At 35.8% G+C, this 21,403-nt stretch overlaps 3 protein-coding genes across 10 annotated transcripts; 1 reads left to right on the forward strand and 2 right to left on the reverse strand.

Annotated features, from left to right (window-relative positions):
- Positions 1–520: 520 nt before the first annotated feature.
- On the reverse strand, positions 521–1,605 carry LOC7455738 (non-specific lipid transfer protein GPI-anchored 13). The gene is made up of 3 exons (XM_002299091.3): positions 1,126–1,605; positions 941–1,033; positions 521–811 (listed from the first exon to the last, which is right to left on the reverse strand). Exons 1-3 carry the CDS (start codon positions 1,466–1,468, stop codon positions 678–680), a joined length of 570 nt encoding a protein of 189 aa, XP_002299127.1. The 5' UTR covers positions 1,469–1,605; the 3' UTR covers positions 521–677.
- Positions 1,606–8,371: 6,766 nt separating this feature from the next.
- LOC7483260 (uncharacterized) lies at positions 8,372–13,448 on the forward strand. Of its 5 annotated transcripts, none has more exons than XM_024594002.2 (9): positions 8,372–8,513; positions 9,205–9,565; positions 9,889–10,014; positions 10,126–10,165; positions 10,250–10,332; positions 11,020–11,097; positions 11,243–11,296; positions 11,514–11,648; positions 11,803–13,448. In XM_024594002.2, exons 2-9 carry the CDS (start codon positions 9,245–9,247, stop codon positions 13,270–13,272), a joined length of 2,307 nt encoding a protein of 768 aa, XP_024449770.1. In that variant the 5' UTR covers positions 8,372–8,513; positions 9,205–9,244; the 3' UTR covers positions 13,273–13,448. The 5 variants fall into 5 exon arrangements, with proteins under 5 accessions (XP_024449770.1, XP_024449774.1, XP_024449773.1 ...); XM_024594006.2 differs by lacking the exon at positions 8,372–8,513 and adding an exon at positions 8,542–8,608; XM_024594005.2 differs by lacking the exon at positions 8,372–8,513 and adding an exon at positions 8,597–8,616.
- A 189-nt stretch (positions 13,449–13,637) lies between these two features.
- On the reverse strand, positions 13,638–21,403 carry LOC7455740 (E3 ubiquitin-protein ligase BRE1-like 2). 4 transcript variants are annotated; one of them, XM_024593998.2, is made up of 19 exons: positions 21,103–21,403; positions 20,277–20,438; positions 20,098–20,185; positions 19,724–19,954; positions 19,404–19,571; positions 19,017–19,210; positions 18,807–18,890; positions 18,591–18,710; positions 18,328–18,514; positions 18,086–18,246; positions 17,329–17,400; positions 16,956–17,032; positions 16,163–16,357; positions 15,844–15,916; positions 15,601–15,687; positions 15,107–15,244; positions 14,825–15,027; positions 14,141–14,303; positions 13,638–14,036 (listed from the first exon to the last, which is right to left on the reverse strand). In XM_024593998.2, the coding sequence occupies exons 1-19, from the start codon at positions 21,211–21,213 to the stop codon at positions 13,905–13,907; spliced, it is 2,646 nt and encodes an 881-aa protein (XP_024449766.1). In that variant the 5' UTR covers positions 21,214–21,403; the 3' UTR covers positions 13,638–13,904. The 4 variants fall into 4 exon arrangements, with proteins under 4 accessions (XP_024449766.1, XP_024449767.1, XP_024449768.1 ...); XM_024593999.2 differs by lacking the exons at positions 20,098–20,185; positions 20,277–20,438; positions 21,103–21,403 and having other exon boundaries at positions 19,655–19,802; XM_024594000.2 differs by lacking the exons at positions 18,807–18,890; positions 19,017–19,210; positions 19,404–19,571; ... (2 more) ...; positions 20,277–20,438; positions 21,103–21,403 and having other exon boundaries at positions 18,328–18,506.

Below are 21,403 nucleotides of genomic sequence, written 5' to 3' on the forward strand. Positions count from 1 at the left end.
AACTGTATTTTGATTGTGTGAATGAACTTTTCAAATCCCAATGGAAAATAATTTAGTCTCGATCTAATGTTTCCTGCTTGATATTATCTTCCAATTTTGATGGGAGGCTTACACACACACACATACACACCACAAGTTTAAATTCAATTGAAACTTTAACTGAAACAATTACAATTTATAACTTTTTTTTTTAACTTTAACTTTTCTAACCACAATCATAGTTATTGCAATGCTAAACTCGATAGTTGATCGGAGAACAAAAGAATAATCCAATCAGCACTCAACACCTGCAGCTGGTCTGGAAAACTTTAAATGACCCTTATCTTTACAGAGCGAACAGTTAGTAGATCCAGAGCACTAAATGCGAGAACTGATGGTTCAAACCAAGTTTCTTGAAAGAATGGAAAGGGCACAAACTTTACTGAAATGATCTGCTCCTTAGTCCTTATAACATTTCCATTTAAACCATGTTCCCCTTTAATAACTATCACAGTTGGAAATATAATGGGATAGTAGAAGATAGAGAGAATTAATTAATCAATTAATTTCTTCCAAAACAGAAGGATCAGAAGAGACAACAGAGATAGTAGAAAACTGTCCATAAATTGAGTTACATATATTTGATGAACATATTTAGGGAGAAAATTTTATCATAGCCACGCATAGAATACGTATCATCAGACACCAAAAGATGTGAAAGTCCATAGTAATAATCCACACAGAACCTCCGCTGCTACAAGCCATCTGTTTGCTGGCCTCTCAGCACCACTCTTTTCTGCAGCAGTGCTTGATTTACTGCCAGTTGAGTTCGCTTTTAAAGAAAACAAAAAAGGAATCAAAAGGGCTAAACAGTAACACCAAATATAATCTAGAACAAGCTTAAATCTTAGTAACCAAGCCATAAATATGCATGTCTAAGTCCAGGACTAGAGGCTTTTACCACTGGCAACTGGGGCAGCAACACTTCCGGTGATGTTGGCAAATCCTGCAAAGACCTTCGCATCCGGTGAGCCAGCAGGCAGGTGCAGAATATCTGAAAAGGGGAGAAAAAAAACACTCAATAGGGCACTTCAAATATCTGATTCTATTTCAATGGACAGTATCCATGTGTTCTTGTGGACTTACCGATGCAGTTTGTGACATTAACTGGCGCATGGCACAAGCTAGGAAGTTTAGCAACAAGACTAACATTGAACTTGATACCAAGATCAGGGTTGTCACGATCTTTAATGAGGACACACAGACATTTCACACTCTTATCTAACACTTGTTTAAGCCCACTACAGCAATCTATGGTGGGTGCCTTAGCATCACCACCAACATATGGAAGACATGTGGCTAGACCTACTAGTTGGTCTGCACACTCTGTTCTATCTTGCTGAAAGTCTGATCTTGCAGTGCCAACCAGCATCAACAGCACCAAGATGCATGGAATTGCTGAAGCAGTCACAAGACCTTCTGAGCCCATTTTCTGAGAGAGGAGTGTTTGGCCTTGAAAGAAACGAAAAGACACCTCAAAAGCTAATCTTTTTCATGCTTAGCTTGTGATCACTTCTCTCAATATAAAGGACGCGAAAGGTAGTTGGTACACTGGTGTGGTGACAAGAAATAATAATAATGCTAGTAACCATGAAATTTATAAGTAGAATTCACATGGTATTTGTCATGATGTAGACAAGCATTGTATGCTGTCAAATGGATCCCGTCCATTGTTATAATATGGATCAAAAGGTGCCCGTTCATACTTGACTTGGGCTGCATTTCATGATGAATTAGACTGGGTGTTGACTTATCGATTCTGCATATTATCCCGTGATTCGATGAACTCGATTAAAATCTAAATAAGATTTAATCTGATTTATTTTTATAAAAACTTCAAAACAGCTGCTCTAGCACGAAACAAGGCTCCCTACTACCGAAATTTCCATTAAATCTATGATATCTATGTCAAAAAGTGCGTTGAAGTATTGCCATCTTTCACTCTAAAAGAAAAGAATTATTAGAATCTTATAGTTGGATTGAATTAAGAGAGACTACTTTCCTGAATCCAACATTGGCAATCCAATAGGGAATTTTGTCCTCTATAGATGATGGTTTCTTTCTAGAATCGAGCTCAATTTTCAAAAGAGAGATGGGTGTGAGCATAGCCCTTTATTTTGTTTGGGCAACCCGTGATGCAACTTGGACTCTCTTCTTACATGAATCCGTGATTACAACATGGATCGAGTCTGTGATTAAAAACAAATTATTCAAGCTCACAATTTGTCTCTTTGCCTGCATGATCATGTGTGACAAAGTTAGACAAGAAATAATGCATGGCATGCTTTATCTGTTTCATTGCTAGAATCCTTGTGATAGGACACAGAATTCCCTTCTGTACATGAGGTATTAAGTCTAAAATAATTAGGTTTACCAATTACCACCACTTCCCATGTGATAATAACCAATTTCTTTTGTTTTTCTTAACTTAGCTTTTACAGGGGAAGTTATGCCGATAATTATTAATCTAGCTAGACAGGTCTTTCGAGCCCAAATTAATAATGTGGATAGCAATGATTTAATTATTATTTCCAAAATTATGAAAAACATTATTTCTTTCTTTAAAGTCTTATTGTTTCTAACTTTACCCTCCAATAATTATTTTCAATTCAAATATAATGATAACATGGATACCAAACCTAACCTAATTACTCTATAAACCAAGTTTTCAAAAGTCTTGTTGTCGTTGTTAACATCATGCTATAGACAGAGTTAGTGATGGATTAAGGTTGTTGTTAGTTAAAATTTTGTCCATTTGGTTTATATCACAGTTACTAAATCTAGCCAACTCAATGGGTTGATTTGAAACTTGACCGATTCATCTCTTAGCCTGGGTGTTCAAGAAAAAGTTAGCCATGAGTTGATTCATTTTGACATGGTCCACTCGACAAGTTAAACTCTGATATGTATAAAATATAGTTTGATTTTTTATTTTTTAGAATGATATTGTTTTAATTTAAAAAATTAAAATAATATTATTTTGATCAATTTATTTAATATATGATTGGAGTTTTGGGCCGAGGGAGGGTGGGTTTTATTACCATGGCTCGTATTGCCTTAGGTCTCCCGAATTGCAGGAGGCATGATGATATTACCAAACACGTTAATGAATGCATGTTGATTTCGTTTTAAGATAAGAAATACATAAGCTCAATGCTTCCCCTCTCTAAAACCTTGCACCTAAACAATGTTGCTTGTTTGGAAAAGCTGTTGTGATTAAAAAAGGTAATTAATTTATGGTGATAATTATGTATGCATGTGATCTTAATTGAAACTAATTAGAGATTAATTAATCACCGTAAGCTATTTCAATTATATCTGCAGCCACCATTAATTATATTGGTGCTTAATTTGGAAAGGTTGCAATATGGATATCCATCACATATTAAAAATATTAACTATAAATCTAAAAGACGGGAATTCACTATGCAAAATGCTTTACTATTCACATTGCCTTTTTCTTATCCTTTTTTTTTTTTTAATTTGGCTCTTTTTGGCCAAATTATTAGCCAAATTGTTTGGGAAGAGTTACATTAATTGAAATATGGGGTCAAAGTAACAAGAAGGAAATTTGTGGTTTTAATAAAGTCCCAGAAATATATTTATTATAGTCTCCATGTCTTCTAAATTATAAATATTTGTTACTTTAATTTTTAAAATTTTTTAAAAAAATCAATTTTGATATCAAACTTTATATTTTTTTGTTCTTAGTTTGAGAAAGATGAGAGAAAATTATCAAAATCCAGTATTAAAGAGAGAAAATTTATGTTGGCATCGATTTCAACAATAAAAAGATCAATATTGGTAGCAAATTGTTTCATTTGATAAGGGAAGTTTACATTAAATTTTTTTTTTTTTACTTTAAAATTTCCTAGAAGTTTATATATGAGCTCGGTAAGATTTTTTTCAAGTTGATTTCAAGTTTTGAGACTTCTTTTGAGTTTTTTGAGGCCATGAATAAGTTTATCAAATTGTCTGAGATGTTTTCTAGGTGTTTTTTTTGTCAAAAATATGTTGAAAAATTTAGCCGAATGAAAACAAAAATAAGAAAAATTAAGGGCCAAGCATGTTGTCCTACTCTTGTAGGGCCGTGCGTGGGCCCTTACTAGATGGGGCAAGCACGCTGTCTGGCTTGCTAGGCCCAGCAACGCCTAACCTTTTTTTTCATTTTTTTTTAATTTATATTTTCAAAATAATTTTTAAATTTATATTTAAAATAATACCTCTTCTCTCTTTTATTTTGTTTATCTAACCTCTTTTAAATAACAATTATTTTTTAGTTATCTTGTGTACATTTAATTTTTTGAGAGATTGTTCTAATTCATCTATAATTTTTTTATGTTTTATAAAAAATAAAATTTATTTTAAAAAATAAAAAATATTTATTTTCAGACATGTGTAGCTTTGCATAATATGTTTTTGCCTTTTTTTTAAAATCATTTTTATGTGTGTCTATTTTTATTACCATTGAAATAAAAAAAAACTAATTTTTGTGAACAAAGTTGTCAAACAAAATTGTGTCAAAGATTCGAGATACGAGGCCAAATATCTTTGTTTATATCTGACTTTTAATTTTAAATTTTTTTTATTATAAATGTATTTTTATTTATTTATTAACATACATAATTCTCAATTTATTTTAATATAAAAAACACATTGGAAAAGCTTGCATGTTCAAATTTTTTTTAAATCCAACCTACAACAAAGCACGAGTCAAATAACAAGTTTCCTTTAAAAATTGATAGATATAATGGTTATCACGTCAAAAATAATGATACAATGTACCATTGGATTTTCCTCAAATTTTAGAGTTTTGTGTTATCCTCACTTTCTTGTTAGTGTTATTAAATTCAGTTTGATTTGACAAGTCAATTTTGTAACTCATAAAATTTAAGCTAGATTTTATATTGAATCAAGTGAGAATTGATTTAATTTGATTTTTTATCAAAATAATATTATTTTAGTATTTTTTTAAAAAATAAAATTTTTAAATAATATCATTTTAAATTTACTCTAATCAATCCATTTAATTGGTGACTAGGGTCTTAGAGTGAGGTCATGGCTTGGAACGAGTTTTATAAGTATCTTCTTATCCCCACCGCAAGTTTTGATTTAATTTTGGATGATTGTAATATCAATCATCTTATCAACATATCTTATCAACATATTGTTCATCGAGAGAATTGTTCATATGGTGTCTATTTTGGACTCTGTACGTAGTGGGAAGCTTTAGGAGTTCGATAATGAGAGAAAAAAACTATTATATTAGCCTCACAACTTTTTCTAAAGTTTTGCGTGATTAACGTTAATTTATAGTTCATAAAATGATGTCTTTGCCAACAAAGATCGGCTCAACTGTTAATTGTAATAACAATAATATTATCAACTTTAATTTAATTTATCTCCCCACCAGTTTTCGTGTGTTAAATCCTTCCTTGGTCAAGTTTTCGAAAGATCGGATGGTGTGTTTTATCATAAATTTGTTTTTAATATTTTCTTGTTAATCTGAATTTGAACCCAGAGAGCAAGACTCAGCATGCAATCTCAATCATATCATACTGTTGTTTATTGTTATAATTAAGCCTTTGCTTGAGAACACTGGTGTGAACTGGGAATGGCTAGACTCCAGCTAATCGACATTGATTTGATTAAAGCAAAGCCAGTTGTGTTAAAAATTATTAATTAAACTCATGATTTGAAGTTTGATTTATATCATGTTTTAATTTAAATAAAAAAACATTAACCTGGATGACCAACTAGGTTGAGCCATGATCTATCTAGATTCAGTTTTTATTTTTTTTTAATATTATTTTGATAAAAAAAAAATATAAAAGCTACGACTGCTGTGATTATAAGTTCTTAAAAATTTAAAACTGGTAGCTCCTAAAATAATATTAAAATATTAAAAGCCACGGGACACAGACAGCCATAATAAGAACATCCAAACCGGTGATTGCTACATGGACACGTATATGGGGCCAAAAGCTGACGTGGGGGACCCATTCCCCCTTGATGAAGCATGGGGAATGCAGCCATGCGAACTCGAGATTTCAAGGAAATATGGGAGCCCCTTTTCAATGCAGCCTCACATCAACTTTATCATCGAAGACTTGATGGCAAGCAGTGCACAATGTACAGCAATTAAAACTCAACAACGCAGCCAAGAATTTCCAAAGGATGATGATGCCACTTGTCTGCACTTTGCTATACTGTATGGTGAAAGAATCATGACGGTTTGAATTCACTGATTATATTATCTCCTTATTAGAAATTTAATGTTGTCCCATTACATTAGATGTGATCATTGCATCCATACGCACAGTTGGTTTTCCATTGTTGGCAAATGATAGAATCATAGACAACGATTTTCAAATCTCAAAGCTTGGTACCACGGGTTCTAATAACAGTGTTTCTCTGTTGAATAAAGAATTGAGTATCATAATGTCAACTCTGTTGAATTTTTTGTCCATGAATTAACAATATTGTGAAAGATCAAAGGGGATGATGATGATGTACTCCTGTCCTGAATGAATACGATCCATTAAATAAGCTAAGCTTGTCTGCCTTCATCCTCCCATGTACTCTGCGCTTGGTGTTCATGGTAGCCACAGCACTTTTTGTCATGCATGAACAGGCTAGACAGACCCAAACTCACCATGTTTTGCATAATTTGTGGCCCCTGACAAATGGATCAAGTTTTCTAATGTAACTGTGCATCTTTTTGTTCCTGTTGCTTGATAATTAACAGGTTTCCACTCGTTTTTTGTCAGCCAGTCCTCCTCTCTACTGGTTTGCATCACATTTAATGATATCTCCTGGTATGAGTAAGACATGGCCGGGATACATGATCTGGGCGTATTCAACAGCGTACGTCCTTCTTGGCAGTTTGCTCTTTTCAAACCTCTACCCTTTCACTTAAAGCTTGAATGGAGTGTTCCTGTTTAGCAAGATGAAAGCTTCTCTGACTCGAGAATTTTTTCCATTCTACTTGCCCATTAATTGATTCTCTGGGTGCAAAACCACAGTGGAATGGAAGTGCCCATAAACCATCGATCAGGTTCTCGAAAATGGCAGTTGCAAAACTCCCCACGGTTCTTTTTCTGCATTTCTTGTAAAACCATGCTGTGAGATGCATGAATCACGAGCAGTTTTGAATAGAGCTCTGGCATGGGATTTTTTACATTTTTTGTGGGTGAGAGCAACTTTTGCCAGTGCTAGTGTGATTCGAAGAGAGTTGCTGATAGAACAGTATTGACCAGAAGTTTCATGGGTTCAGATTTAGTTGATGAACTGAGAATTTGTGTTTCTCTGTCACCATCATGGTATAGAATAGTAAATATTGCTGTGATTTCAATCAATAATTTCCCCCACTTTATTGATAGATATTCTGTGTTATATACACAGTGGTAGAGAAGTTAATTTAGGAAACATGTAAACGGTAATGCTAAAACTGTGCTGCTATTACAATGTACAGGCTACAGCTATAGAATTCAAATTTAGAATCAGCTCCAAATGTAGAATAAATGACAGAATATTTGACCTGATTTGAGGCTAAACATGCTCTGTTTTGATTTGAGTAGAATCACCGCATGTTTCCCTGATACATGGAATCCATAGCTTTTGTATTAGAAGAAATCAAAAAAACAAGTTGAATTGTAAATCAGTGTTCATTTTCTCCCCTTAAAAATTGCTAAAAATTGCCAGTGTCCATGAAAATCGAGTTCATGTGGTAAAATATTTTCCTTTTGGTTCACAGCAGCAATGTGATTTAACTTGCAAGTGTCCTTGATGAGATCAGTTTATTAGGTCTTGAACCATATAATGGAGGAGATAGCATAGCATGTAAGTGCTGTGACCAGTTAAACTAACAGTGATTTGTCCTGGATTCATACATTTGACAGGAAACCATAATTATTAAATCCAAACTGAGTTAACCGGAAAATTTGTTACCTGAAGTAAGTTTTACTCAGGTCGGGTTATAATTTAATAAAAAAAAATATTGATTTGGTTAGATTCAATTCCCTGTCGAGTTGATACTTGATATCTAGTTAAATCCAGAAAAAAACTTAATTAGGTCAATTTCTAATATTTTTTTTCTAAAAAAAAGAACGAAACAAAATCGTTCTGATAAAGAAATAATTAATAGTGGCTGAGATGGTGATCCAATAACTATTTTTGGACCAGAACCTGGGCCGGGCCGGAAATGCATGAAACATTGTTGCACCTCTCATCTAACAGGGCCAAAAGTTTTTAAGGAAAGAAGATTATTGTAGGCCCATATTTTGTCCCAATCAAGAATGATTCACATAGTCCAAGCCCAAAGACTCCAACGAAATGAAGATGTAGCTTGAGTTTGCACCTATAAAAACCTTATGCGTCTGTTTAGCTCTGCATCGAGCTTTATCAGTGGGGCTCAGACTGTATAGTCTCTCTCAAGTAATCCGCCTTTTTGGAATCATCTCTTCCATTTGAAGGTACCCTTTGACTCTGTGTAGATATTTTCTCAGGGCTATGGAAAACAAGTTTTTTTTTCTTCCTTGAGAAAATCAAATAGTAATTAACCAGTGAAGTAAGAAGGTTTTTGGCTCCAAATTTTGCAAAGAAACGGTGTAATATTGTTGTTAGCTAAATAGTTTAACAAAATTTCTGCTTTTTTCTTTTCTATTAAGAAAAAAGAAATTTAATTAAATATATATTATGAGATGCTTATTTATTTTTGGTATTTTCCTACTTGCTCTTTTAAATCTCTCCTTTTACATCAAGAAAGAAAACCCAGATTGTGAAAATTTTGAATTTTTTTGGAAACCTGGATATTTTCTTGATGCTGTATTGTAGAATCATGAAGGATTTTTTTTCTTTCAAGATAATCTTTTTATTTTTTATTTTTTTGTAGTTCCATTGATTGAAACAAGTGTAACTTACACATATCTAAGAATTTTGAGTTGAGAGTATAGTCTGTATAGCTATTAACTTTGTGGATATAGGGTAAGGATTTAGTTTAGAATCTTTAAGTGGTTATAGTGTCTTAAGAAATGAATTGACTTGCTTGTGAATTTGATGTTTTATCCTTTTTAGTGTTTTAATTTAGAATTGATAGACAATGTCTTGCTTATGTCCCGGAGTATATTGTCGTTTGATTATAATCAGTTTGTATATTTGTGGCAGCCATGTCTAGTTCGCAGTGCAAAGGTATCCAGAGAATGGAATGAGTGTGAAGAAGGTAGACCAGACATCTGCAGTTGAGCTTCAAAGTATTAAGATGACTGCAACAAGTTCTTCATCCGGTGCATCGACAACTAGTGGTCCAAAGGTGTCTTTATTTGCAGCTAAGTCAGGGTTTGTTATCCCTAAAAATAAACTTTTGGGTTCATTAGTTTCCATCGTCAAAGGAGGTAAAAAGCCGGGTAGTAAAAATGCAGTGAATGGAGAAAGTACCAATCAGGAACAGGTTCAGAGGAAAACCAAATGGGGTCCTGATTTAACACAAGATGCTTCTGTTAAAAGGGGAAGAGCCTTGGCATACCAGGTAAAATTTGGAATTCATCGCATGTAATATGTTCATTTTTATCCTATTCTTTTGAAGATTATAACCCCCTCATTTGAGCTTTTAATTTCCAATTTTTTGTTGCCTGGATTTTCATTTTTTGAAATATTTAATCTCTTAAATTTAAAATGGCTTCGAAGCATTTATCGCCTCAGTTTGTGGGAGAATATATTGCTCAGTTGGAGGCAATTGAAGATTTCCCTTTTTCCCATTGGGTGCTAAAATGTCAGTCTTCCCTGTGTGAATGGCTGACATGGAAGCTTCCCATTCCAGGTGCCACTAAGTGATATAAAAATTTTGGGCAGATTAGAGTGGATCAAATTGTGCAACAACTGGAATTGGGAATTCCAGAACCTGGGAGGGATGGAGACTCACATGACTCCAATGAGCTTGAAGATCCCAAATCTTCGATTCCACAAATCCATACTAAGGTAAAGTTGCTATTGATTTTGCATTGATGCTCATCTTCTATTGACTTTATTAGTACTTTAATTACTCTTTGTTTGACATCAAGAACTTATTGTTGGACTTATTGTGTGTAGAACTCTGAGATCTTGGAACTTGAAAAACAGGAAGCTATAGGCATGTTTGATGTTTCTCATCAAATCATGTTACTTTTTCCATTTTGTTATGTCTGGCTTGATTCTATCTTTCTTGATTTTCCAGGTGAGATACTTATATTGAATCCAAGCTACAAGGCTCCACCCAATTATAAGCCTTTGCTAAAAGAGACCACAGTTCCCATCCCTGTAAGTCATGTTTAGATGGTTTGGTTTCCTGTCTCTCCTTTTCCATACTCCACATGAAAAGATGCCTTTTGCTTTCGTAAGAGTAGTTTTATGACAAATTTGTAAACTTTCCTGAGAATAACCATGAACATTTGCTTTATCCTATATATTTTATCATAGAATGAAGATAAGGTAAGGAGTTTGGATTAGCAGGAATTTATTGGCAATGGTTTAGCAGTAGGTATTTTTTTTGTTATTTTTGTTTATTATTACCTGTCATGTTTGCTTGCTTTCCTATTTATAGCTAGTTACTTGTTGCTACCTATTTTTTGGACATAATGTAGGTGCTCGCTAGGGTGTAAGACTTTAAGTTATAAACCTACGGATATTAAGAGTAAATTACTTCAAATTTTGAATGGGTACTTCTGAAGCCAGATTGGGATTTAATTCGAGGTCTGCAAAATTCCCTATACAGTCATTAGAAATTAAGCATGCACTAGATATGCTGGACGCCAGTAGCTGGATTGAGCCACCATTATGTTTGTTCTTTATTTTGGTCAATCTGTGTGCTGTTATTGTTTAAAGCCAGCCGCCCATCTGCTATAAGTTCTTTTATTTCATAACCAAGCTGTTGCCACAGTCACTTATTTTGAGAGTAATATTGCTACATCATGACAAGTGTAAGGTTATAGTATATTGCCTCTGCAGGTCAAGGAGTATCCTGGATATAATTTTATTGGTCTAATATTTGGGCTTGGAAGCGAGACTCAGAAGCGATTAGAAAAGGTATATCCTTTGGTTGATGCCCCTGTCTGCTTCTGAGAAAACATGGGATTGTGTTTTTTTCCTATTCTTTTGAGGGTGGGGTGGCTTCTTTGATATTAGTTGTGCGTTTCAGTTATCCATGTTCAATTGCTGATTTTGTGAATAGGAAACTGGAGCCAAAATACAAGTACATGGTTCCAACGTGCATACAGGAGAGAAGGTAACACATCCTCTTAGTATGAAGTTATCGTCCTAGGATGATTGGTCATAAACTTGCTCTTCTTGCTCCCCCTCTAATTGTTCTGTTCATTTTAGTCTCCTTTTTGTGAATAAGATTTTTACTCTTGTCTAACTGCTGAAACATCTGTATCTAAATATCTTCCTTAAAGTGTAATGTGTTCGGCATTTGTATCCATAATTCTTAACTTTTTTTCCAGGTTGAGATTTCTCCATCTGATGGCAATGAGACTAAGGTTGCTTATGAGGAGTTGAGTGTTCATGTAACAGCCGACACATTTGAGAAAGTTGACGCAGCTGTTGTCCTGATTGAATTGCTAATCACCTCAGTATCAGTGAGTTTCACTGAACTGAAGATCACGGAAAACTACTTGTTTGTTTGTTTATTGTTGTCCATTTGCATCTTACAGCTGGATTGTATATGCGATTTTTCTTTTAACTTCTGCAGGCGATTTGGTCTTATACTAACTATCATCACCATTTGTGTAGGGAAATTTAGCGGCTGGGGATAATGCAAATGTTAGTCAGAATCAGGCGGCCTCTACTGCTTTTATGGTCTCTACTGCTGTAAACCAAGGAGTGGTGCTATCTTTTACTCCTCAACAAGGCCAGTTCCAATATCAAAATTCATGGCTCCCTGCTGCCACACCTCTACATCCACCTCCGGGCTTAATTTTCCCTCAGACTTCTTCAGCACCAGTTTTAAACAATCCTATACCTTTACAGTCAGCATCTTTCAATTCTTCAACCATGCCTTCATTATTCGGGCCTAGACTGGCACAGGCCTTTTCAAATCCATATCAGCCTAGAAATTTTCCCATGCCTACTCCACAGCCTCAATCTTTTACTGGTAGCCAGCCCCACCCAACAGGGCTGTACTCTGTTGCAAGGCCACCATTACTTCAACCCTCGTCAAGTGGTTCACATGATGGGCTTTTAGTCCCTTCTGGGTGGTCTGGATCTCCTGCAAGTGTTCCGGCATCATTAGGTTTTGTCAACATGGGACAAACAACAACTCCTATAGTTCCCTCACCTGGTCCATGGCCTACTGTTCCACAGCTAGGTTTTCCATCCAATGCACCACCTCCAAATGCAGCTAATATGGTTTCTCCTGTAACCTTCCCACCGGGACCATCCTCTCTGCAATCACACAGTGTTTCTATGAATCATCCTACCCTAATCCAATCTTCACTGGTTGCTCCTTTGCCAATTTCATCCATAAACCCGGTACTTGGTTCCACGCCAATTTCAGGAGTTGTAGGAGCTTTTTCTGGAACTACCTCAAATTTTGCTTCCATGAGATCACCCACAATAACAGATGCAAAAATACAGCACTCTGGTCCTGGTGATTTTACTTTTCAACCACATCATCTGCAGAATCCAGCTCCCCAAATAGCTCCCAGGCTTAGCAGTCATCATGCTGCTCAAAACGGTCCACTTCCTAGACCCATGATGCAATCGCCAGCACCTCAAGGACCACCTTTCCACTTCGAGGTCCCTAATTCAACTCCTCTACCTGGCAGGCAGATGTTTCCTAGACCACAGGTCAGCAACCAAATGGGTCAAGTCCCCTTTGTTGGAAATCCTACTGGTCCCTCGCTTCCCCCCAGCCTTCCAGCATTTTCAAATGCAAATTCATTTGGACAACCAGTCATGCAGATGGTGTCGAGGAACTTAAGTTCAACTCCCCACATACCCTATTTAACAGGTCCTTTACCTCCCAGACCGGGAAACCCCTTGCAACTTCAGCAGAATTATCCAGTTCCAATAGCTCCTCGAGGACAATCATTTGCTCCGAATCAGCAGCCTTTCATCTCCTTGGCATCTGCTAGACCAGCTTCATTCCACGGAGGTCAGCATGTTTATGATCCATTTTCACCTACTTCTGTGTCAACTGCGTCTCAACGGCAAGGAGCTAATCTAGGAGAGGGAAGAAAGCCAGAGAATGATCCACTGTAATTTTGCGTACCTTACAGGATGTCCTAGGAGAACACGTGAGGAAATCATGTCACGTCAGCTTAAAGAAGATCGTGTGACCGCCAATCTTGGTTTCTTCTTCATTGAAATAGATAAATTGGGCATTCCCCCTCCCTCCGGACTTCGACAAATTTATAAATGCATTTCTTTTCATCTAATGTTCGAAAGGGTAATAGATTGAACAATTTCATGCATTACTCCCTGATGACTAGACAGTGGGAGATAAAAGAGCTGATCTCATGGTTAGACCATCTATGGCTCCAATTCTACATTTCCCAAAATGTCTACCGTTGCCTATTGAGTCAAATCCACTTGTCGTATACAAGGAATACCTCTACAAAGCCATGAGAACAAAACAAACCGAGACGGTGAGGCCCGGCATCTAGCATTTACAAATCAACTATTGAAGAATAGCACCTGGGGCTTTTCTTTTTCGTGTTATATATTTACAGACACACGATCGGTCAAATAATTACATCGGAACATAAATTCATCTTCAATCTTATTACATGAGACCATTAGTTCTCACATCAGATAATTAACTCTTGACATCAAGCTTCTATGACAAGCAATAAATGCTAAACCTAACTTCAACAACAAAATAAGAGGCTTGTTCATATCTTAACAAACCGAACATCATTCTGACCGAATGCAGTTCCACATCCAGGGCATTTCCGATGGCGAATCTCTAAATTCCTTTGGATACATGGATTGCAGAACAGATGATAGCATTTCACAATCACAACCTGCCGCATATAAAGCGAGTCCAAAATAGTCAGCCTTTCAAATCATCTATAAGAACAATGACAAGGTCATCAGGTGATAAAAAACAGCCAGAAAGTTCACTCACCTCCTTAGGCCGGTCGGAACAGACACTACACTTGAGAATACTTTTACAATCTTTTATCTCATCTTGAAGTCTCTGTATTGCAGCCGCACCAGTTTCAGAAGTCAACTCAGCAACTTTATTGTTCACCTCCATGAGCTCTTCCTCAAGCCTTCTCCTTTCACTCCTGGCATAGCAAAATTCCCTTGTCAGGTAGATATTAGGTTTGCAGAAAGTTCTTTTTCTAAAAAATATAAAGGGAAGAGAAGACAAAGAAAAGCAAGAAGGCACAGAAAAGCCAAGTAAAAATACAAATACAGTTAATATGTTACAGTACCAAATGCTTAATGTGCATTTTTTCTCCTCACACAATTAACAGAACCTACCACACCTTCACCGACCATTAAACTTCAATCATAAACTATAACACACTCTTGTGAAGTGTAAGAAGTGCACAACAATTACTTAAAAAGCCCAATACAGCATCAACTAGACCACAAAATTCAGCTTAACCAAAACTATAATCCATATGCAATGCAAATTATAATTACCTACATGAGCACAAGGCAAAGTTGTTCCAAAACAAAAAGTCGCATTCTAGAGCAAAAACTATACAGCCCTTGTCTTCTATCCAACGTATAAAACACCATGCTACTCTGCAATGCACAGAAGTTTCATATCTAACTGTCAAAAAGAAAGACACCTCACCTTTCACTGTCTAGTTCCGTTTGGATTTCATTTATCTTCTTCTGGACCTGCTCATACTCCTTTTCAGAAGAAGAAACAGCATACTTAAGCCACTTCAACTCCTTCTCGGCATCCATCAATTCCCACCGTGCACTTTCAAGATTGATTGCAAGATGTCTGTCTTCTTCAGTGGATCTAACTGCCTCTATCAAACAATGCTTCATCTGCAAGATTCAACATCTAATTGATAAGAGAAATTAACAAAAAGACAAATCCTGCAGGATGTTTTCAAACAAAAATTACCTGCTCTTCACTTTGAGCAATCCTCAATTTTAATGATTCCACTGACACATTAACTTGTTGAAGGTGCTTTGCCAGTGCCTGCTTCTCGGAGAGTAGAAAGTTTTGAGTTTGCTTTGTCTTCACACTCTCAGATACCAGCTGCATTTTTAAACCTCAGTCTAATTAGAGATCAGAAGTCAATATTTCTACTAAACTACTTTGTTTTTTCACCAAAGCTAGCAGTTAGCATTAGCGGTTCAAAGTAGTTGGCAGGGCATGCATAGGGGTGTGACAGGCTTATATTGCCACGGAAGGGACCAAACCGACCACTACAGCAAACTGAAGGGCTAGCTTGGCCACCTCTGGCACGTGACAAAGAAAGGCTGAACATGACATACTGCAAATTTCACTACCACTTAGCCTAGAAGGTCGTCTATTTTTTCCCCAACCAATTAACAAAGTAATAAGCAATGTTTTGATAATCAACAATAAAGACAGATAACTATAAGACAAACCTTGATATTGTAGTCGTCCCTCTCACCGACTTGCTGCAATAAGTGTTGGTTTTGTGTCTGCATATCTTCATAAGCTTGGCCAATGTTCTGGATGAGTAAAGAATTAAGAATCAGGGTGGTGAGATAGGTGAGTATGGAGATTAGAAGGGGAAATGATAGTGGCAAGTACTAAGGAACCAAAATTGCTGGAAGTAACAAGAACTTATGGCTTCATGGGAAACAAACAAGACATTAGCAACATACCTCGATTTCAGAAATGTATGCCTCAGCCTCCTTGTCTTTACTTTTGATGGCTTCTTTAAGCTCTGAAACATCTCTGCATGTAATAGTTTGCAGAACATTGTCAGGTACAGGCAAGGCAATTCCTAGTGGATCTCTATAAAAAGAAGTGGGTGAAATTTTATTTTAAAAAAGAAATGTAGATGTATGAGAAAATACTCCAGGAACAAAAAATGAGGGGCTGATAATTTATTTGTAAACTTAATGCGAAATTTGACCATAACTAAATGAAAAAATAGATCTTCCTGCCAATCAAAAGATTTATGATGCAATAGCAACCAACCGCTCAGAAGCATCCAATTTGGCTCTTAATTCAGCTATTTCAGCTTCAGTAGCAGAAAGCCTTTGTTGGCAAGCAGCCTCAGCTTCATTAGCAGCTTTGACTCTCAACTCTAGACTGTGTTCATCCAATGCGCTTTTCAGAACTTCAGCTTGGGTACGAGCTCTACGTTCTGATTCTTTTATTTCATTAAGATTTCTACAAACAACAAAATTCAAAAATTAAAATCATGAGATTTAAAGGACTCAGTGAAGCACAAACAAGATCAGGCATGTGTCAAAAGAAACAGAAAAAAAAAATCCTAAACTAACCAAATTAATATTTGAGCTACCATCATATTTCTGAACTTCTTATTTATGCAGTTAATCAATTGGTTTTATCCATTAAATTTTGCAAAAATTAAAAATCCAAACAAGCAAACACGTAAAGAGGTACTCTTTTAATTCACCAATTCAGATGAATTGCCAGGTAAACATAATTGTGAAAAAATAGAAAGTTATGCTCTGTTTCTTTAATGGACTATACTGCAAATTAATAATGTCACTAAGGTAAATTGGGAAGGGAGCAAACTGTTTAGCAAACAATTATCCGTTGTTTCAAAGGGTTTTAATATCCTTTTTAAATGATGACACTAAAAAAATGTAGCATACATGTCTGTCAAATTTAACTGTTTTAGCCTTCATTGGCTAGAACCGAAAATAATGTCTTGCTAATTTTCAGCTTAAACTATACAGAACCCAAAGGCCATTAGCTTGTTGAATAGGTTGCATGATATCACACTCTCAAAAGAATGTACCTGTTGTCATAGCCCTCCTGTCCATACATGTCCAAGACTATTTGCAGTTCCTGTTTCTCCTTCTGCAACTTCTCAATCTGCAACATTAATACCCTTCAGTAACTGTTGTCAATTCAGTCATGAGTATCATAACACATGAATGTTTTTAACATTATTGCCCTAAGCTTTGAATATTGCATTCATCTTAACTATATCTTAATGATCTAGAAGTACACAAATTCCTTGCATGCGCACTCAATTATATGATTCCCCAAATTGGTTGATTCATACAAAGGATATGAAAAGAAAAGGTATTTGTTCAGGTTCATGAGAGAAACATAAACCTTTGTAAACTAGAAATGAAGAGGAATCATGTTCAAAATAATGTACTTACCAAAGTCTTAAGAGATTTTATGTCTGCCACCTGTTCAGCACATTTGCCTGCTAAGCATTTTTGTTCATTTGTCTGCATCAACAAAGAAATGAAAATCATAAATTTCAAAGACGCCCATTAAATCGAGACTGATAGTAGAAGGTAACAGACAAGCAATAGTTTTAGCTAAAAACAGTGAAGGAGAACAAGACAGGCTTTATTTTATAAATATTTAGTAGACTGTGGATTAAGTATTGACTCATCCATGGGAAAACAGCTCACTTTTAATAGATTATTTTCCACTAAAAATATGCAGGCAGTTCCTTCTTTTTCTATAATCATTTACAACACACTTATATAGAAACTCCTTGTGACTTGGCAGTCTCCTCATCAAGCTCATCAGATCAACTAACAAGGAAATTGCCTGGAAACACAAAAACCCATTCACATCTTCTCTTAAAGAAAGCTCACATGTAGAATGCTCAACCACTGAACTGAACAAATAAATGAAGATAGATTCACTAAGTAATCAAAAAACAATTGAAGGAAATGGCTGACCAAGCAAATGGCATTCATCATGAGACATTTTCAAGAGCTCATGTGAATGTTCCACCGTCTTCAAACTAAGAGCCCTATATTTAAAACTATAAAGCCACCTTTAGAATGAAGTACAGAAAACGAAGGGCAAATAGAAGAAATTTAAATCAAGTCATTTCTCTCAATTTTTGTTTTGTAATAATTGAAAAGGATATGGCCAATACAAAAAATAGCAGGGAACCTTTTCATTTAACAATGCTTTTAGTGATTTAGATTCTTCACGCAAGGAAACTGCTTCGTGTGCAGTCTGTTTCCATCGGTTCAACTGTGCTTCCATCATGCCCATTTCCTTAGACAAAGCTGAGGCCATAACACGAAACTCTTCTTTAATATCCTTTCTCCCTGCAGCAGGTAACATCTTAATAAACCAGATGTCCCATAAATTACATCTTCCATGGGAACAAATGTAGATATTAAAATCACCTGAATCCTGAACAGCTTCTTCCATTTTAATTTCAAGATCATTTTTTTCAATAATACACTTGCGCAGCTTCAGCTCGAGCTCTTCAATCCTAGGCACTGCAGTATCCATGGTATTTCTTGCAGCATCTGCTGACTCTACTTTTGCTTTCACTTCTTTCTCCCTTCTCACAACAAAAGACCTGTCGGCCTGAAATCATACTTTTAAAAGAGAAGTACATGTGACGAAATCATATGGAAGACAAAGGAAAAACAAGGTAAATAACCTGCAAAGAATCTGTCAGTGTTTTGTATCGTTCCACTTCATCATTCCAATGCTGGAGCTGATCATCTACTAAACTGTAGAGACGAGATGAATATATATGTTTGTCATCCTTGAGTTCATTCTGTGCAAAAATAATATCATGAGTTAGGTCCACCAAAACAACAGCTACTTTGCAAAACAAGTACATCATTTATCCTATCAAATCATATTTACAGACTTCAAGATCTTCCAATTCTTTTGATAAGGTCTGATTTTCATCTCGTGCATCTTCAAGCTCGGAAAGACGGTCAGCTGCCAGAATCTGCAGCATTTCCTCAAAAGCATATCCGATCAGTTAGTTAGTTAGTGTTGGTGTGTTGTGTGTGTGTGTGTGTGAGAGAGAGAGAGAGAGAGAGAGAGATGAATGGACAGATGGTTCAACTAGTACCTTCGTCTCGTCAAGGGAATCCCTCAATTCCCTTAAACGCTTCGACCTATCTGCAGTCTTTTCAGGTGACAAGTTTCCATTTACTGCACTTGGGGCCGGCATATGAATCCCAACCGCTGCATCCTTTTGCATTTTCAAATTGACTAGTTTTCTTCTACTTTCTTCAAGTTCAGCCATGATCTCTTCCAAATCACCTTTAAGCATAAGAAAAACATATGCACATTCAACAGATACTCATCATGTGCCATAATATAGAAGATGGAGAAATGGGTTACTGACCAACAATAAGTTAGTTTACATCCTAGAGTTGTATTTGTGTTTAACTGCATGCATTTGATAAAATTCTTAAAATATATACAAATTGATTTGAAAACCTATCTCAGAGACCTGCAACTCGTTTAATCTCAGATTGATCTGTAGAATGGTTGCTTATACAAGTCTGAATCTCATCAGAATATTCCTTATGCTTTGAGTGGAGAACATCAATCACCTCACGCAGATTCTTAGCCTCATCTTTCATCATATCATCAATCTTGGACAACTGGATGATGGCATCTGAAAATCGCAAAGATGCAACAAAGTAAAAATTAAAAACTCCTGAAGAAAGAACTAAAAAATCAATGAAGAAAAAGACTAACCTAATAAATGAAATAAATATGAAGAATGATCAAGTAACAATTGGACTCCACATCAAGATTTCTTCTGACCTTCTGTATATAGCTTTCCATTCAAATTCTCTACTATGCTCTCAGTTTTTGCCCTCTGAGCATCAATAGTATCTTCAAGAAATTTCATCAGCTCCATAGTAGAAGAGTGTCGTGAGGCAAGGGCTTCTTCTACAGATCTAACAATTCCGTCATTTCCATTGCTTTGAATAGAATCAGTCTTTAGCAGTCTGCAGAGAAATATCTGCTCAGCAGGGCATGGTGGAATTGAACCTAGAGATTGTCTCGAGTTAATATAACATATGATAACATGCAAAATAAATAACTAAAAACCCATATTCAAGTCTAGTAATTGTATAGATGTGACAAAGACCATAAATAGTCTCATAAAGAGAACCAAAAATGCTGATTAGTACCTCCTGAATGATCTGCATGATCCAAGATTTGCAAAAAATCTTGGCCTCCTCCAGCTCGTATGCCAAGTAGTACTAAATCATCAACCAACTATACAACAGAACCAGGCAAATTAAATACAACAGTAACAAAATGGAGTGAACCATTAGCAAATGTACAGGTGTAAAATTGCTCTTCGAACCTGATTCCATAGTTTGTTCACTGTGATCAACATGCCATCATATGAAGCTTGTTTGTCTTTTAGTTCTTTAATTTTGGCTTCAAGACCATGGAATTCATGTTTCTGAACATCTAATTGCTGAACAAGCTTTTGATTCTGGCATTGAAGAACTGTAACATCAACCTGGATGGAAGCAAAAAAAAAAAACCAAAGCTTTTAAATTAAATTTTCTGACAGCCTTTGACATATCATAAAAATGAGAGAGCACAAACAACGGTGCCAACTGACAAAAAAGACTTCCATTTCAAAACCCATAATCCAAAATCCTTTCCAATTACTAACACATGTAATGTCCTTCCATTTTCTATCTTTCCATACAAACCACTTCAAGACTCCTTTTTCCACCATAAGTGCTTGACAAGCTAAAGGGATTTCATCAATAGTTTCATAAAATCTGCCCTAAAAAAACCAATCCCGATATTACTTCAACAGCTCAGCTTAGAGTAAGCTCCGAATTTCCTCAATAATCTATCACGTGATGATCAATCACCATCACAACAACAACAACAAAGCTCAACCCCAGTAGGGTTCAGCTATAAGCATCCTTTTGCACCATTCACAGCGATTATTTCAAATAATGGGTTTCATTCATAAGCTCTAAATCATCTAAAAATCATGGGTTTCATTCATAATCATGCCCTGACATGACCAATCCCAATTACTTCAAAAATTCTAAACACACAAGCAGCAAAACTTATCACAATTACAAGAAATTTATTGAACAAACTGAAATTAGCAAGCAATCATGAATAGAAACAGAAATGTAGAAAGGGAGAGAGATTTTTACAGATTTGTTATCGGGAGGAGAAGTAGAAGAGTTACGAGCCATAGTAGGCGAAAGCGGGGAATTCAAGTGAGTTCTCTTCTTCTCTGGCTCTTCTGATTCTGAGCTTTCCATTTAAGGGTTTCTTCGTTTACTAAATTACTATATGAATATTTAAGCAGCCTGAGAATTACTGTATGATTCCATTTTTTTCTTTTGTGAAGAAACAAACTGCAAGAACACAAACCCTAGAGGAACAGCGAAATTGTAAGAGATAAAGCTAAGGTGGAGACTGGAGACTATTGGGACCAACCCGGCAGTAACT

Source organism: Populus trichocarpa, chromosome 1 (assembly GCF_000002775.5).
Source record: "Populus trichocarpa isolate Nisqually-1 chromosome 1, P.trichocarpa_v4.1, whole genome shotgun sequence".
Lineage (NCBI taxonomy): Eukaryota > Viridiplantae > Streptophyta > Magnoliopsida > Malpighiales > Salicaceae > Populus > Populus trichocarpa.